Source organism: Mus caroli, chromosome 5 (assembly GCF_900094665.2).
Source record: "Mus caroli chromosome 5, CAROLI_EIJ_v1.1, whole genome shotgun sequence".
NCBI classification, from domain to species: domain Eukaryota; kingdom Metazoa; phylum Chordata; class Mammalia; order Rodentia; family Muridae; genus Mus; species Mus caroli.
Genome location: NC_034574.1, coordinates 110,571,249 through 110,588,081, shown reverse-complemented (window position 1 = coordinate 110,588,081; position 16,833 = coordinate 110,571,249). Strand labels below are relative to the sequence as shown.

Below are 16,833 nucleotides of genomic sequence, written 5' to 3'. Positions count from 1 at the left end.
CTATCACAGGTGGACAAAAATTAGGTTTGGGGTGGGTTTGGGGGAGCTGGGATGCAGCTCAGTTGGCAGAGTGCTTACATAGCATTGTGAAGCCCTGGGTTCGAGCCCCAGAACCACAGAAACCAGGTGTGCGGTACACATCCATAACACCAGCACTTGGAATATGAAGGCAGTAGACTTGAAAGTTCAAGGTCATCTTTGACCACAGAATTTGAGGCTAGCCTGGGCTACATGCCACAGAACTTGAGGCTATCCTGGGCTACATGAGACCCTGTTCTCTACAGGCACCATTTAAGAATGACTTACTCTTATTTGCTCATGGGTTGTGCCTGTAGATCATAGCAGACCAAAGGGAGGAAAAATGAAGAAATTAGAGAAACGTTCCCAATGCAAAAGTGTGTGTGGAGCGGCCACTGTGGGTGTTTGCACTTGCCTGAGCTTCTTAGAAAGATGGATCTTTTTTTCCCCAGCAATATGGTCAATAGCAAGGGCTTGAAGCGTAGGCTTGCTTTTAGAATTTGGACTTCAGAGCAAGTTCTGGACAGCAAGTCCAGTCCAGTCTCACCCATCGACCCTCATTACGTGTTCAGTTCACAGACACAAACCTGGACTATGCAGTGGCATCCTGGTATCAGAACATTGCTGTGGGAAACTCCCGTCTCTGCCTCCAGGAATTTGTGTGTCTCAATTTGGGGGCTATGGAGAAGGGAGCTAGGAGCCTCAGGTCTGGAGTTGTACAGATTCCGGGTCTGTATCGGAATTGCTACTTATCAGCTGCTACTTATCAGCTGCATACTTTTAGGGTGGGCACTGGACTTCTCTGTCCTCAGTCTCCTCATCTGCACAATGGGGACAAAGAGAGCTACTTCTACACAGGCTACAAGGAAATGCATGAAGAAGCATAGAAAACAGGTTGGTCCTTCTCTGGTCCAGCTCATAGTGTTGTACAAATATCATTTTCCTGGTTTTAGTAATGTCCTGTGCTTGTATAAGATAATATCATTGGGGGCTACTTGGTATTTATTGACCGAGACATCTCTCCAGCCTGAGATTCCATTTTCAATGCCATTGTGATGGTTTGTATATGCTTGGCCCAGGCAGTGGCACTATTAGAAGATGTGACCCTGTTGGAGTAGGTGTGGCCCTGTTGGAGTGGGCATGGCCTTGTTGGAGTAGGTGTGTCACTGTGGGTGTGGGCTTTAAGACCCTCATAGCTGTCTGGAAGCCAGTATTCTCCTAGCAGCCTTCAGATGAAGATGTAGAACTCTCAGCTCCTCCTGCACCACACCTGCCTGGATGCTGCCATGCTCCTGCCTTGATGATAATGGACTGAACCTCTGAACCTGTAAGCCAGCCCCAAATAAATGTTGTCCTTATAAGAGTTGCCTTGGCCAAGGTGTCCGTTCACAGCAGTAAAACTCTAACCAAGACAGTCATATAGGCTTAATGATGGTCTGATCTTTATTTCTATATTTGCAAATTACCGAAGACTCTTTTGCTGTGGACAGAAATGGACTTCAAGAGTCCTTTGTGTGATTATTATTAATCTGAGTCCTTTATTCTTCATCAGGAACAAAGTACTTGGCTTTCATCTACATTGGCCACGCCTAATTATTTCTCTCCGACTCTATTCCAGTATGCTAAACATTATGATAATACGTTAGATAATCTTCAACCCACTCCTCCTCAAGCATGCTAAGTGCTCATTAACAACCGGGACCAAGCAAAGCCCCAATGACTGCCATACACCCATCCACAAGGACCAGGAAGCCTTCATTAGGATGGAAACCATTATCATTATCTATCAAATGAGATAATATGCAAAAGAAATAGAATCATTTTTAACCCAAAGGCAATATTCAAGATCTGAACTGTTATTATCATTTACTGGAAAAGATAATCCATAAAATATTTGTTTTGAGGGGGTAGCTTCTTGGTGTGCCTGCAGTAATAAGCCAGTGGTAAATCATGGCTGGAGCCGGTGGATGGATACAGCACATTGCCTCATGCTGCCGTGGGCCTGTTTTCATTGAGAGATGAGTGAGAACGTTTTTCTGGGGGGTAGGGGGTGTCTGGAAGGATATCTGCAGAGGTTAGCCACAAGGGATAGACCTGTGGCAATAGCCTGCAGTCTGGGGGCTCAGGGTCAATGAAAGATGGAGAAGAGGAAGCCAGCTGAGACAGACACACTCCCTGTCTCTCTGATTCCCGGATGCTGGGGTGTGGTCTCCATCTTCACTGCCAACAGACGTGGATTTGGAATCACCTAGGAGACACGCCTTTGGGCAAGTCTGAGAGGTTGTTTACAACGAGACTTCAGTGAGGAGGAAAAATGTTCCCTGAATGTGCCTGGCATCATCCCATAGGCTGGGGTACCAGACTTAATAAAATGGAGAGAAGGGAAGACATAGTGGGCTGAGCATTGCCACCTCTCTGGCTTCCGGCGGTTGACTACAACGTGATCAGCTACCTCCGGCTCCCACCTCATGCTCTCCACCACCAAGATGGACCATCCCCTCGAACCATGAGCCAAATAACCCTCTCCTGCCTTAGGAACATCCTGTCAAACATTCTTTACAGCAATAAGACAGTATCTCACACACATGAGGTGAGCTCACTGCCCTGCCCCTCCCACCTCCCATGATGCTTTGCCTTGGTACAGCCCGGAAGCAGCAACAGGGACTGCTGGCCTTAACCAATACCTCTGAAGCCATGAGTGGGAATACCCCTTTCACTTCCGAGTAACCCCTCGCCCGCGTGTTGTCATGGTTACAGCGAGGCTCGCTGGCACATACAGTATGAAAGATTATTAGTGAAAAGTGAGTCAGAAGGGGTCAGATATTTGTCAGAACTAAGAAAAAAATATTTATTTTTAGCTGTTCAGGAACCTTTGACTTTTGTCGGCAATTAGAGAGGGGCCAGCTCTCTATCAAGAGCATTGTTCAGCAGACTCAGTTCATATTGAGCCCTGTAAGATGTAGGTCACAAAGGGAAGGGTCATCCCTCTGTCCTCAGTTGGGACAGCTCTTCCAAGAGACCCAGCATCATTTGGGTGTATTTTGATGTCCAAAATCTGCCTTTGTTTCTCAACTACTGGAAACATTGGCTGGGTTGATGAGAACATATCTCTCCGTTCCTGCCGTTGCTGTAGTGCATCAAACCCATTCCCTCTCTGGAGAAAAGGTTTCTTTTTTGAGGTACCTCATGTTCTTCCTTGTAAGGTGTCCCATGATGCTCCTCCCATCTCGGTTCAGAGTTTAGGCTCTTGGCTGTCAACTTGAAGGGATTTCAAATCACTGGTCATGTGTACTCAGTTTCTAGACTGAGGACACTAAAACATGCAGTCGTCCTAAATATTCACAGCCCGTGCTATGGGCTGAGGAGCCAGGTAGATGATGAAGAGAACGTGAGATGAGGCCACTCCTTCTTCCCTCTCTGCTTCCTGACTGTAGGAGCAAAATGCCAGCGGCCCCGTGCTTCTGCCGCCATGGCTTCTCCACCACAAAGGAGTGTGTATCTTCAAACGGTGCACCCAAGTAAAACCCTCCCTTTCAGGCATTTCGTCTCACCAATGAGAAGAGTAACAAAGACAGCAGCCCTCCCCTGACCAGGAGCTCCTGGATTAGTGAAAGATCGATGATCAATTCGTAATTCTTGTGCTATTACAAGGAAAGTGTCACAAACCAGCCTTAAGACAACTGAAAATAAGACTGTGGCTCCATCAAGGAACATCCCCCTCATCCCACCCACTTCCACCCCCACCCCGACCCTCAGCTCCCCACTATAGCCTAAAGACTTCCCACTAGGCTCCGCCTCCCAGAGGTTCCACTAACTCCCTACAGCGCCACCTTGAGGGTGAAGCCTTTAACGCATGCGCCTTGGAGGCCACTGCCACAAAGCAGGGCAGGAAGAAAACACTATGTAATGAGAGGAGACAGATGGTTTCGAAGTGATTAAAACTGTGAGCAATCTAAAAGACAAGCGACCTAGAACTTAAATATCATTTCAGACTGCAACAAACAGAACCCATGGATTCACTCTCTTCTCGATGGTGCGATGAGAGAGAGGAGGGGAGAGAGAGGGGGAGAGGGAGAAGGAGAGAGAAAGAGGGAGAGGCATATATTACAAGGATACTCTAGGATTCTCTAACACCCTCCATCCAGCTCCTCCTGATACCGAATCTTGTATAACCAGGGGGTAGATGTCTAAACAAAGAAAACTCACAGAGAACCAAGTCTCAAAAGACAGGAGTTAGCCTTACACTTGCACAGGTAGATGCCCGGCTCACCTACCATTCTCAAGTCTCAGACCTGCTTCAAATAAAATGTTATTCGCCTCCCTCTCCAACAGCTGACTGGTCCGTGGAGTTTGCCCCACCAGATCATTGTAAGTATGTTATTAAAATGTTTCTATATGTGCCAGTGATATAACTCAGTAGGTAAAGGCACCTGGAGACAAGCCTGGTCACCAAGGTCTGTTTCCCCGGGATCCGCAGATCCGGAGAGCTGACTTTCAAAGGGTTCCTTTACCCTGGTCCATAACTCCAGCCCCAGGGATCTGGCATCTCTGGCCTCAACTGCAGGAGATTTCCAAGGAGAATCAAACTCTTGTCATCCATTGTTGAGGGGAGGGGGAGGGATGGATCCCTTTAACACTCACACAGCATCCTAGCCCACCTGACAGGCAGCCTTTTCAAATCAAGAACTTACTGAGTGTATTCCTAATTTGGAAAATGTGTCAGCAAGACAAAGTCAAAGGCGTTCTGGTGAACCCCGTTCTTTTGAGAGAGTCTCACATAGCCCAGGCTAGCCTCAAACTCTCTATGTAGCTGGGAATGACCTTGAGTTTCGGACACTCCCATGCCTACTTCCCTAGTGCTGGGGTTATCGGTGCACACCACCATGTCCATTCAAAAGGTGCTGGGGACTGAGCCAAAGACCTTCTGCATGCTAGGTAGGTGATCTACCAACTGAGCTATGGCCCCGCTGAGACCCTTTTAACTGGGAAAATGGCCTAATCCAAAGAGAGTCTGTTTCCTTGGCATGACAGGCACTAGAGGCTTGTGTGGCCACGGCCAGGCGGCAAATGCTGTGACTAACTGGTTCCAGCCCCCTCCTCGGCCAGAAGCCTTCCCTCCCTCCCTTCCCCAGCAAACTGCTGCCCAGAGAGCCAAGGGGCACCTCGAGAAGCTGCATTTAACTCTTTATGGTCACTAGGGGGCCGTGTGGGAGGCGATCACTGGAACTTAATGACTGCCAATCAATTTCACAGCTGAGAAGAGCTACGTCACTCCCCCAAGTGGTGCCTCACTGGCTCCCCAGCCAGCTGCAGGGCCCCTGGAATGCTGGCTCTGTAGCCTGGTAGTCAAGTCACTGGGGCAGAGCAGAAGCTTTTTACAGCCTTCAGGGGCTGCCACAGGTCATGCCACCAACTGGAGGGCTGGAAGCACTGGGACTGAATCTTCTGGGGTGGTTGGAGGCTGGACTATTCTGTTCTTCTAGGTATCAAGAGAGGGGGCCCCTGAAGGGACCCTGGATACAGTGTCCGGCATTCCCTCTGGATCCTGAGAGTGGCCAGGAATCCTCGGTGACCCTTGGATCCTAGGACCTCTGTAGTTCTGCTTTCTGGGTTTTTCTATGTCCAAATTCCCTTCTACTACTTCTTAAAAACTAAAACAGAATTATATAAAGTTTGGTGGCGCACATCTTTATCCCCAGCACTGAAGAGGCAGAGGCAGGTGGATGACCTGAGCTCAGATCCCGAGAACCTGAACACAGGGATGCACACCTATGGTCCCAGTGCTGGTGAGACCCTTGGGCGCCCATCCTCCAGCTAGCCTGGCCGGCGTGGTAAGGATCCAGGTGAAAGAAAGACCCTGCCTACAAACAAAAGATGCAGGATGCTGGAGGATCAACCATCAAGGTTGTCTTCCCGCTCCGTACCTATACAGCATCCATACCTCTACAAATGTACACACATGCAGTGCCCATGAGCAACAAACACAGGGAGTCAGAAACAGAGACAGACACAGACAGACAGACAGACAGACAGACAGACAGACAGACAGACAGCTCAAAGTACAGAAAGCCCACAAAAAGTGGAGCTTTAGGCGATCATCGTCTCCAGCCTCTGTTCTATCATATATCATGCAGGCACAAATCTCTCCTGAAGTCTGGCCCATCACTCTCAGAACATGGATGCGGAGAAGGCTTATCAATGTCTGGGGTGCGTCGCAGAGTCTTAGATCTGGGTAAGTTCTTATAAATGGAGTTGGGTCTGAGTCATCCCCCAGTAACCTGGGAGATTACTGGGTCCAAGGTGGTGACTTTCAGACGCTAGGCTGTGGTAGCAGGGGCAGGAGTGCCCACTCGGGCAGCCTGCACTTGAACCAGAACCAGGAGGGACTCATCCAGTAGAAGCAAATGACAGCCTTGCCTCCCAGCACTGACCGCTTACCAACCAATTTTGGTTGCTACGGTTCCTGGTGGGAGCAATCATAACAGAAGGTCTGAGAATGTCAGCCTCATGCTGAGCCCAAACTGTGTGCGGGGGCAAGGATTGCAAAGTTTGCAGGCAGACAAGGTAAGGGGAAGAGAGTTAATAAGAACCAGGAAGTGGCCTTGCAGGAGATGTGCTCTCTCTCTCTCTCTCTCTCTCTCTCTCTCTCTCTCTCTCTCTGTGTGTGTGTGTGTGCCTGTCTCTCTGTCTCTGTCTTTGTGTGTGTCTGTCTGTCTGTCTCTCTCGCTCACTCTGTGTGTCCATTTCTCTTTGTCTCTGTCTCTCTCTCTGTCTCTTTCATGCATGCACACACACAGCAGCAGAAGCAGCAGCAGCCCTGAACACAGCAAAATGCCTTACTGGCTAAGCGGAGGCCCCATGTCTTTGGTGAGTTTCTACTGCCTCACTGCTAAACATTTTGTGTTTTGGTAGACACAGATGCTGGTCAACCTTTCTGGAGGAATATTCATAGATGGGCATCAGGAGCAGCATGCTCCAGCCTCATCCTGGGCAGTCCTTCCTACTGTCTGGCCTTAGTTCTACTTTCCAGCTTCAGTTTCCTTGTCGGCAAATTGAAGACCTGGAGTTGGTACTTTCTGATGCAGATGATACATGAACACAGGCTTAAAAATAAATAATCAAGTGGTGGCGCACACCTTTAATCCCAGCACTTGGGAGGCAGAGGCAGGTGGATTTCTGAGTTTGAGGCCAGCCTGGTCTACAAAGTGAGTTCCAGGACAGCCAGGATTACACAGAGAAACCCTGTCTCGAAAACAAATACATACATACATACATACATACATACATACATACATACATAATCAGTGAGAGCCCCAAGGTCACCCACAGCTCAAATGCAGCTTGCAGGCCTGCATTTACGATACATCTGCTCACGCTGGGTAGAAATACCTTTATCATCGGTGGCTGGAATATTTGTTTATTTATTATGAAAGAGTCAGTTGGAGGGTCCAGCACAGGTATCTACAAGCATAGGGTCAGGAGACAACTTTAGGGAATCAACCTCTCTTTCCACCTTCTGGGAGCAGGGTCTTGTGTTTCTGCCCCAGTGTATACTCCGGGCCAGCTGGCAAGTCTCATGTCTCAAGTTCCCATCTTCAAAAAGGCATGCTGGGATTGCAGATGGCCACCACCACACCCAGATTTTTGTAAGGGTCCCGGGGATCAAACTTGGGTCATCAGGTTTGTGTGGTAAGTGTTTTTTACGAGCCGTCTTGCTGGCCCTGGCTGGGATTTTGTTTTAATTTTTTTTTCCTATTACACCTTCTTTATTTGGGAGGAGGGTTCAAAGGGTTGGGTGTGCATCTACTACCACTACTGTAGTTAGAAGACACCCTATGGTAGGCAGTTCTCTCTCAAGCTGTGGGGATTCCTAGAGATCTACAGTGCCATATAGGCAGGTCACAACATCACCTCCTCAGGTATCCTTTCCCCTGAAGACAGCTGAGGCCCCCCCAGCACAAGGGACCCCACTAAGGAACACTGTGCAGCACCACTGTGTTCCTGTGCAGAGATGCCAGCATCACAAACAGGCAAAGAATGGTAAGAGACATCTAGGTCAATGCTGGATTGGATCCTACGCCCGCAGGAAACAATGAGGGAGACGGCAGTTGGGGCAGTTGCTGAGAATGGGGTGAGGCTGGCTGAAAAGACCCGTGCAGAGTCAAGGTTACTGCACTGGGCAGTTCTGAAAGGAAGAGGAAGAAGGGAGACCAAATACAAAGGAATGATTATGATGGATGGGTCTGAAGGGACTTAGAAGCTCTCAGCATCTCCCCAGCAACTTTTCTGTGTGTTTGAAGCTCAACTTCCCCCTCGATATCCACAGAACATCCCATCCCAGGGAATCAAAACCTGTGGGTACCAAAATTACCAATGTTTGCCCAGGGCCCGTGTACACCTTCCTGGAGATGTTCCATTAGCTCTGGCTGCTTACAACACTACCAAGCAGAGAATCCAAGTGTGTGAAAGAGGCATTACACCATACTGTTTAAGAAAAAAAAACCGAAAAGCAAAAAGCAGGCCAGCTCAGGGAGGATCAGTCGATGACTTAAATACTTTTGCCCTCAGTTGAACTGGGGAGGACGGCATTTCAAAATGTAAAGTGCCCAGGTACTCTGATTTGCTGAACATGCTGAGTAGGGGTAGGGTTTGTGAAAACTCAGGTTGGGAGACTCCCTTCCCTGGTTTCCCCCCCTCATTCAATGGGTATTGGGTAAGGGACAACAGAAAGAGTTTACATGTGTTTGTTTGGGCAAGAGAGTCTAGCTAAGGAGATTAGACTGGTCTCAAATTCTGGGTCCTCCTGCCTCTGCCCCCTACCCTCCAGTATAGAGGTGACAGGTGTGGCTCTTGATGGTGGGGGCCATCTAGGACGCACTTTGAAGACAGAAGCCCTGGCTATCACTGAGGTTAAACTGACCACGGAGAGTATGGTATTCACCGCATCGATGGATGGGCCCAGGTGGTGGCCATATCTGATGGGAACAGGCAGCTTCAGAGAGTGGCTCCTGGCAGCTTCTGTGACTCACTCATCCTGACTGTCCCCTGTTGAAGCTGAGGAATGATTTAGCACTCCCAAAGAGCTCTGGGGGGTTCCATGTTAGCTGCCTGTGACCCTCCCAGCCTTTTAGGGCAACAAGGGGCTATAACTCTGTGACTTCCCTACCATGATCATCATGGCGGCAGCTGGAATCATCCCCTTCAGTTGATCCCTTAGAAGATGCTATACCCCATCTGGGATGTCCCTCCAGCCTCTATGGACATCACCACTTCTATATGCAGCTCCTATACCTTGTCCTGGAAACAAGGAGAGGCACTGAGGGACAGAGAGAGAGACAGACAGACAGACAGACAGAGATAGAGACAGAGACACAGAGAGAGAGACAGAGAAAGACAGAGAAAGAGAGAGAGACAGAGAGACAGAGACAGGGAGACAGAGAGACAGAGACAGAGAGAGACACAGAGACAGACAGAGACAGAGAGACAGAGACAGACAGAGAGAGACACAGAGACAGACAGAGGCAGAGGCAGAGACAGGATGGAGCAAGTGGTAGCTGCAGCAAGCAGGGCTTTATGTGACGGACAGCTGTGCATCATTTTATCCTGAAGTGGACAACTTTTCATGCCTACAAAGCAGACACTCCTGCACCTTGTGGAATGGACCAGGGAATTCACACAATGGATGCCTCAGAGCCTGGAATTCTGAACTAGATGCCAAGCAACTCCTGGGTCTGCCAGGCCAGCACAAGGACAGGACCCAGGCACCAACATCAGCACCACCATTTAATCCTTCCCAGTAAGCAAAACCCTTTTGGGTCAGCCCTATGGGATACATATTCCCTATTGGAGTTGCCTCCCCTGAGCCAGGATCTCTCCACAGTAGGATGATCGGTCCCGATTGTAAGATGCGCCTCCGGTTCAGGCTGCCAGCTTCTACAGAGATATGCACGTCTCCTCCCCCTCTTCCAGGGGTAATGAGCCTTGGATTCAAGCCTCATTAAACCCCATTATATAATCAGCCCCATCCCGGGTATCTTTATAACCCCAGCAGTTGCCTTGGTGGGAACATGGCCGGCCGTTCAGCTTCGTCACCTTCACTGCCACCTGCTATAGCTGCCCCCTGTCACACCCGGATCTGACTCAGCCTCCAGGTATACACAAGGTCGAGTTCTTGGCTGGTGGTCAACTCTTCTCCTGGTTTCCAGGACAAGGGATAGGAGCTGCATATAGAAGTGGTGATGCCCATAGAGGCTGGAGGGACATCCCAGACGGGGTATAGCATCTTCTAAGGGATAAACTGAAGGGGATGATTCCAGCTGCCGCCATGATGATCATGGTAGGGAAGTCACAGAGTTATAGTCTTTTAGGCTATAACTAAAGGCTAAAAGGCTGGGAGGGTCACAGGCAGCTAACATGGAACCCCCCCGAGCTCTTTGGGAGTGCTAGATCATTCCTCAGCTTCAACAGGGGACAGTCAGGATGAGTGAGTCACAGAAGCTGCCAGGAGCCACTCTCTGCAGCTGCCTGCCCCCATCAGATTTGGCCACCACCTGGGCCCATCGATGCGGTGAATATTAGCAGCAGAGCCCAGGGGTTTGGGAGTGGGCTAACACGTAGGGGATGCGGAGTGCTGACATCTTCCACAAAACCACCTGAGAGTTCTCCAAACCAGAAAAAAAAAGCAAAAAACAAAACAAAACAAAACAAAACAAAAAACAGAGGCAGGAGGGTAAGGAAGGTGGCCTTGCAGAATGGCTTGGTCCTTCTCTGCTTTTATGACCTTATGACCTTTGGCCAGGTCCCCAACCTCAGCCTCGTTTCTTCATCTCTGAAGAGCAGATGATGAAAGTCTCAACGTTCTAGAAGGTCATGACACATGAACGAAACAGGGGGAGGGCCTTTGGACAGGCCCGTGATGCTGTCACGGCACAGTGAACACCAATGACTGTTGGTATCATCACCACTGTCAAGGTTTACAAATCACCCCCATCCGACCATACGTGCCAACAGCTTCAAGAATTCCCCTTACCAAGACATAGAGCTCTAAGTACCAGCCCTGACCCTACTTTCCCTACATCCTGGTAGGTGGAGCATACTCACTCTGAAATAGAGTTTTAAGGATATTTAGAAATAGCCTCATCTACAGCAGCTGGGGTTGGAGACAATTCTACAAAGAGCCACATGTTCGTGGCTTGCTGGGCTTAAAAAAAAAAAAAAAAAAAACAGGTGTGTGGAGCTGTCTTAGTTAGGGTTTTACTGCAGTGAACAGACACCGTGACCAAGGAAACTCTTACTTATAAGGACAACATGTAATTGGGTCTGGCTTACAGGTACAGAGGTTCAGTCCATTATCATCAAGGCAGGAACATAGCAGCATCCAGGCAGGCATGGTGCAGGAGGAACTGAGAGTTCTACATCTTCATCTGAAGGCTGCTAGGAGAAGACTAACTTCCAGGCAGCTAGGATGGGGGTCTCATAGCCCACACCCATGGTGACACACTTACTCCAACAAGACCATGCCTTGTCCAACAAGGCCATGCCCACTCCAACAAGGCCACACCTTCTAATCACATCACTCCCTGAGCATGTACAGACCACCACAGGAGGAGTCCCAGTCAGATATGCCTGAGCAACACAGGAAGGACACAGGATGCCCCTGACATGTGACACTTCACAGGTCTCGTCAGAGGGCAGCGGGGGGCGGGGAGGCGGAGAGGGGGGACATATTCACACAGCCTACTCACTGTGCTTTCATTCCCAGGAAAGCTACACAACAGAAAGCATAAGCTTGGGTTCTAAGAGTTTGCCTTCTTCCGGCTGATGGGTGTATTCTAGCACATTAAGACATGCTGGATGCAGCATCTTTGGGGGATGCCTGGACAACACTCCCTGAGACAGGTCTGGGCACAATTCCAGCTGCTAAGCTGTGGGACTCAGTACATTTGCTCTATCTGATACCTTTCAACTCCTGGTGTGCTCAACTCACACTTGGCTTATCAGGGTATAGCAGTATCAGGGTAAGCCGAGGCATGGGAGAATGATGTCTTGCATTTTGTCATATCTGAGCCAACCTGTGAACACGGTCGGTTGGCAAACCTTACTCCACCAGCTGAAACTCTCATGCCCTCCTTTGTCCTGCTGGTCACCCTGACATCAAAGGAGTAGGGTAAGCACTTAGGTAGAAGACTTTCTATATCCATGTGAGGCTGGATACCCTGGGGTCCTAAGGCCCCACCACTCCAGCCAGCTCTGCCTGGTATCCCCAGGGATATGAAGATGGTAAGGCACCTTCCTGGAACTTACACACCAGGACCAGAACAGACAGTGACTAGTGGAAACCCACGGGTCTCAAGGACATGGCCCCAGGGACTCTCTGGGATGGCTCTGCAGGAACAAAGCCCAGAAGCAGGGGGTGATGGGAAAACTGAGGACCATGAAGAGAAAGCCGGAACCAGTGCCTGGCAAGTGAGTTCTCTGACCCCAGTGTGTTCTAAATGAGTCGGGTATTTGTCTCGAGTCTCTTAGTGGGTAGTTGGGGAAACTGAGACCCAGATAGAAAGATAAAACTCCTGGGAAATACAGAATGCAGGCTAACCTGGGGCCTCAATGGAAGGGAAGCTGAAGGACAGACCACACACACTCCATGAGACTTACTCTCCCAGAGACCAGGCTTGTCTTGTTTCTTCCTGGGAGGTCAGACAACAGCTTCTGAGTACAAACACCGGGGTTATGCAAAGGGCAGCTGTGTTCTGAAGGGCTGCCTTTTTGGTCTTAGTCTACACCCCAGGCTAGCCTAGAACTCTCTATATAGCCTGGGCTAGCTTAGAACTTGCTATGTAGCCCAGGCTAGCCTAGAACTTACTATGTAGCCTGGGCTAGCCTAGAACTTGCTATGTAGCCTGGGCTGGCCTAGAACTTACTATATAGCCTGGGCTAGCCTAGAACTTGTTATGTTGCCCAGGCAAGACTAGAACTTGTTATGTAGCCCAGGATGCCCTTCAACTCTGGATCCTCCTGCCTGAGACTCCCGAGTGCTGAGATTACAGGCATGCACATCATCATGCTTATCTCTGAGCTGCCTCTTAACAGTCTTTTGCTGTCACTGACCTCAGGTGAGCTGACAGGCCTGTCTCCCTCTTTGGTGGAAACAAGGGTAAAGGGGAATTTGAGGGACTGTGGTAGGATGAGAAAAAAATGACCCCAAAATGCCAGCCCATAGTTTTTTTGTTTTTTTAAGTAGATAGATGTTTTTGCTCTGGCCAGAAGCATAGATCAGAGCCAGTCAGCCGTTCAGAAGGGGACGCGATGACATTCACTCAGAGGACACTAAGGCCCAAGGACAGATGGATGCAGGAGGCTGCCTGCCATCAGCCTGATGCCAAGGTAAATTCCAAGCCTCTTAGGGCTGAAGAGAAGTGACGAGGGACCATGAGTCGACAGTCATAATTAACCATGAGGCAGGACTGCTAGAGAAACAGGCATCATGATTAAGTACCTACTGTGTTCAGGCCCTGTACAAAGGGATCGTCCATACTATGCGTATGGCAACTAATGAATAATTGGCCCATTTTACAGACAAAGTAAGTGAAGTTCAACTAAGAACCTCTTAGCCCATTAGGCTAGACTCTAAGCTTATCTGAGTTCTGCAGTACTCGATGCCAAGACTCAAACCCAGCTACTCCTTTCCTGCAGAGTCCACATTTCTTGCCAGGACAGGTGTCTCAACTACTGTTCCAGTTGTTTGATCTATGGGCCATGGTCTCCTTCCCTTGTCACCACTCACCAAGCGACACTCTGACTACCATGCAGATCCACTACACGTACCACCACCTCTGGCTTCTCAGACAGTGACTTCCCTTGACAAATTAATCAGCTGGCCTTCCGCTGCTGACCTGTCCATCCTGGGGCATCTTAGTGGATTTGAGGCAGGGCCTGAACAGCCCAGGCACTAGGATGAAGCCATAAACCAGAATATTTTCCTATTGATATCTGCATGTGTCCTTCTAGAGGAGACCCTCAGCTGCCCACAGGCTCTCTTCATCGTTCTATATGAATCTTGAAGGGATCCAGTGCACAGGCTTGGGACCTTGGCTACCCAGGAGGCTAAGGCAGGAGGTAGCAGAGACTGTAGAGTGTGTTGAACAATTTAGTGAGGTGCCATCTCTATAGCAGAGTTCCTGACTAATGTGGGCAAGGACCTGGGTTCCATGCCTGGGAGGTAGCAGGGGAGGGGGGTATGGGGGTGGGGCTGAGGGTGAAGCAGGATTAGATCTCTGTGAGTTCCAGGCCAGCCTGGTCTACACAGCAAGTTCCAGGATAGCCAGGGCTGCATAGTGAGACCCTGTCTACACACACACACACACACACACACACACACACACTTGTGTACAAGTAGAGAGGGAGAAAATGAGGATGAGGGGGAAGGGAAGGAGAGAGGAAAGGAGGGGTCTGATTCAAATTCTGGCTCAACTACTAGGTAACGGTGTGACTTTGAGGGAGTTCTCTAGTGTTCCCCATTTACACCATGGAAATCGTCCATCTGCAATGTACCAGAGGCAGCGATTGGCCTGGTGCTCAGGCAACCTCTTACTATTCCCCAGATCAACAGAATGGTACAGGCAATCTAGGGCAATGCTAAGGAACAGGAGACAGTGCCTGTGCAAGCCAGCATCCCACATCCCCTGACCATCCCATCCTGGTGCAGGAGCAGCTGGGCTCACTTCAGGGTTCCCCTCTGCCCACATCTGCACCCGTTTAGCAAATCATGCCTCTGGCTAAGATCGGAACTTTCTGGAAACTCAGCCCTTGGCCACCACGAATTCCTGTTTCTACTTGAGTCACAAGCACCATGCCTCTGGCAGCAATTAGTGGACATGGACTATAAATCCTAGGCTGCACTTAACCTGGCTTGAACCCCTATGCATGGCAGAAATGCAAAAGTTATACGCTATATGTTATATGTTACATGTTAACCCCAGCCAATAAAACATGCATGACATCATCCCAGACCCCACATCGACAGAGAAACGCCAAGACAAGCACTTGAGAGGTGGTAGGGAGCAAAGAGAGAAAACATGGGTGCCTCTGATATCCCCAACTTGGCTCTCAGCTGTCCTTCCTTCATATCAGCGAGCCGAAGAGCGGATACAGAGGCTGTATGACAGCCCGTCATCAGTAAGTACCATTCACAACCCCTTCAAAACCATCTAAAGACCCAGCAGCTGTGCAGGTAAGAGGGAGGTGGCAAGCAATGGCTGCCCTTTGACCTGTGAGATTCAGAAGCAGGATAAATGGCACAAACACCGTGCACCCCCAGCCGGTGCCGCCAGGGGGCAGCAGGGACTTACTTGCAGAGAAATTGGCTTCGGTGTGGACAGGCGGGGTGGAGGGCAGGAAGGGCCCGTGGCCCACAAAGAAGGACCGCAAGGAGCGCTCGGACAGGAGCGGAGAGCGTTGCTGGGCGGGGATGTTCTCGCAGCTGCCCACGCCGCTGTGGATCTTGAGGTTCAAGGGTTTGCTCTTCTTCTTGGCTCTGCAAAGGAAGCAGAACAAGGAGACAAGAAAAATGGATCTGTCTGGGCCGTCTACACCGTCAATACAAATGGTGCCCACCTGGCAACAGCAGTGCTTCGTCAAACACAAGCACAACGTATACTGAGGCCAAGCCTGCTGGAATGTAACTGGGCGTTTCTTAGTTTTCTAGAACGTTCCTGCCAGTAAGCGGTCTTCCCACCACCACATGATCACGTGGCACTAACTTGAGACTAATGTTAACTGTCTTTCGAGTAATACTGTATCAGCACCATCTTGGTGGAAGGTTTTATGTCAACTTGACAGGAGCTACCGTCATTTGGAAAGAGAAAAATCTCAGTTGAGAAAATGTCCCAACAAGATTGGCCTGTGGGCAAGCCTAAGGTACATTTTCTTGATTGATAGCCCAGCCCCCAGTGTGGGTGGGGCCGTCCCTGGGCAGGTAGTCCTGGGTTCTATAAGAAAGCAGGCTGAGCAAGCCATGGGGAGCAAGCCAGTGAGCAGCATCCCTCCATGGCCCCTGTATCAGTTCCTGCCTCTAGGTTCATGCCCCAACTGCCCTCCATGATGAACTGTGCCGTGTGTGAGCGAAAGTTAACCCTTTCCTTCCCAGGTTGCTTTTGGTCCTGGTGTTTCATCACAGCAATAAAATAAAAAAAACAAAGATAACTATAAAATGTGTGTCTTTAATGTTAAAAAAAAAAAAAGTAAGGTGAGGGCCTTAGCAGTTATGGGTGGTTGAATCCTGACATAAAATCCAGGGCTTGGCTAGTGTGGTTGGTGTACTTCGATAATCCCAGCACTCCAGAGTCTGAGGCAGGAGGATGATGACCCAGAAGTCAGCCTAAACTATGGAACAAAGCTCTGTCCTGAATAAGCAACAGAGAAGAGAAAACCAGGTCTTCAGGATGTTTCTTTCTTATTATTATTCTCTCTCTTCCCCCCCCCCCCCCCCCCGCCCTCTTTCTTGTAAACAGATCACTGGGAGGTAAAGTTATTCAATTTCCAGTGAGAGTCCTCACACTGGGACAGAGATGAGGCAGAAGTATTAAAGGCCCAGGGTTCCGGCTGACCCCGTGCTGTCTGTGCTTTCCTGGGAGCTAAACGGAGGCGTCTCACAGAACACGGGTGTCTGGAAACCCGCCCTTTACCAATCAGGAGGTGGGGAATATTAACCGCATCGGTGACAGCGGGAGCTGTCACCACGACTCAGAACTAAGCACTAGCTCCACCCCAGAGACAAAATCAAGGACTTTAGGAGGGTACCCTCATTTAACCATTGAA

At 49.6% G+C, this 16,833-nt stretch overlaps 1 protein-coding gene across 1 annotated transcript in view; it reads right to left on the bottom strand.

Annotated features, from left to right (window-relative positions):
* Ksr2 (kinase suppressor of ras 2) overlaps window positions 1–16,833 on the bottom strand; it is a 368,380-nt gene that overhangs the window by 138,855 nt on the left and 212,692 nt on the right. Inside the window, exon 5 of the mRNA XM_029476906.1 lies at window positions 15,366–15,550. Within this exon, the coding sequence (XP_029332766.1) occupies window positions 15,366–15,550 (185 nt within the window). The remainder of the gene's footprint in view (window positions 1–15,365; window positions 15,551–16,833) is intronic.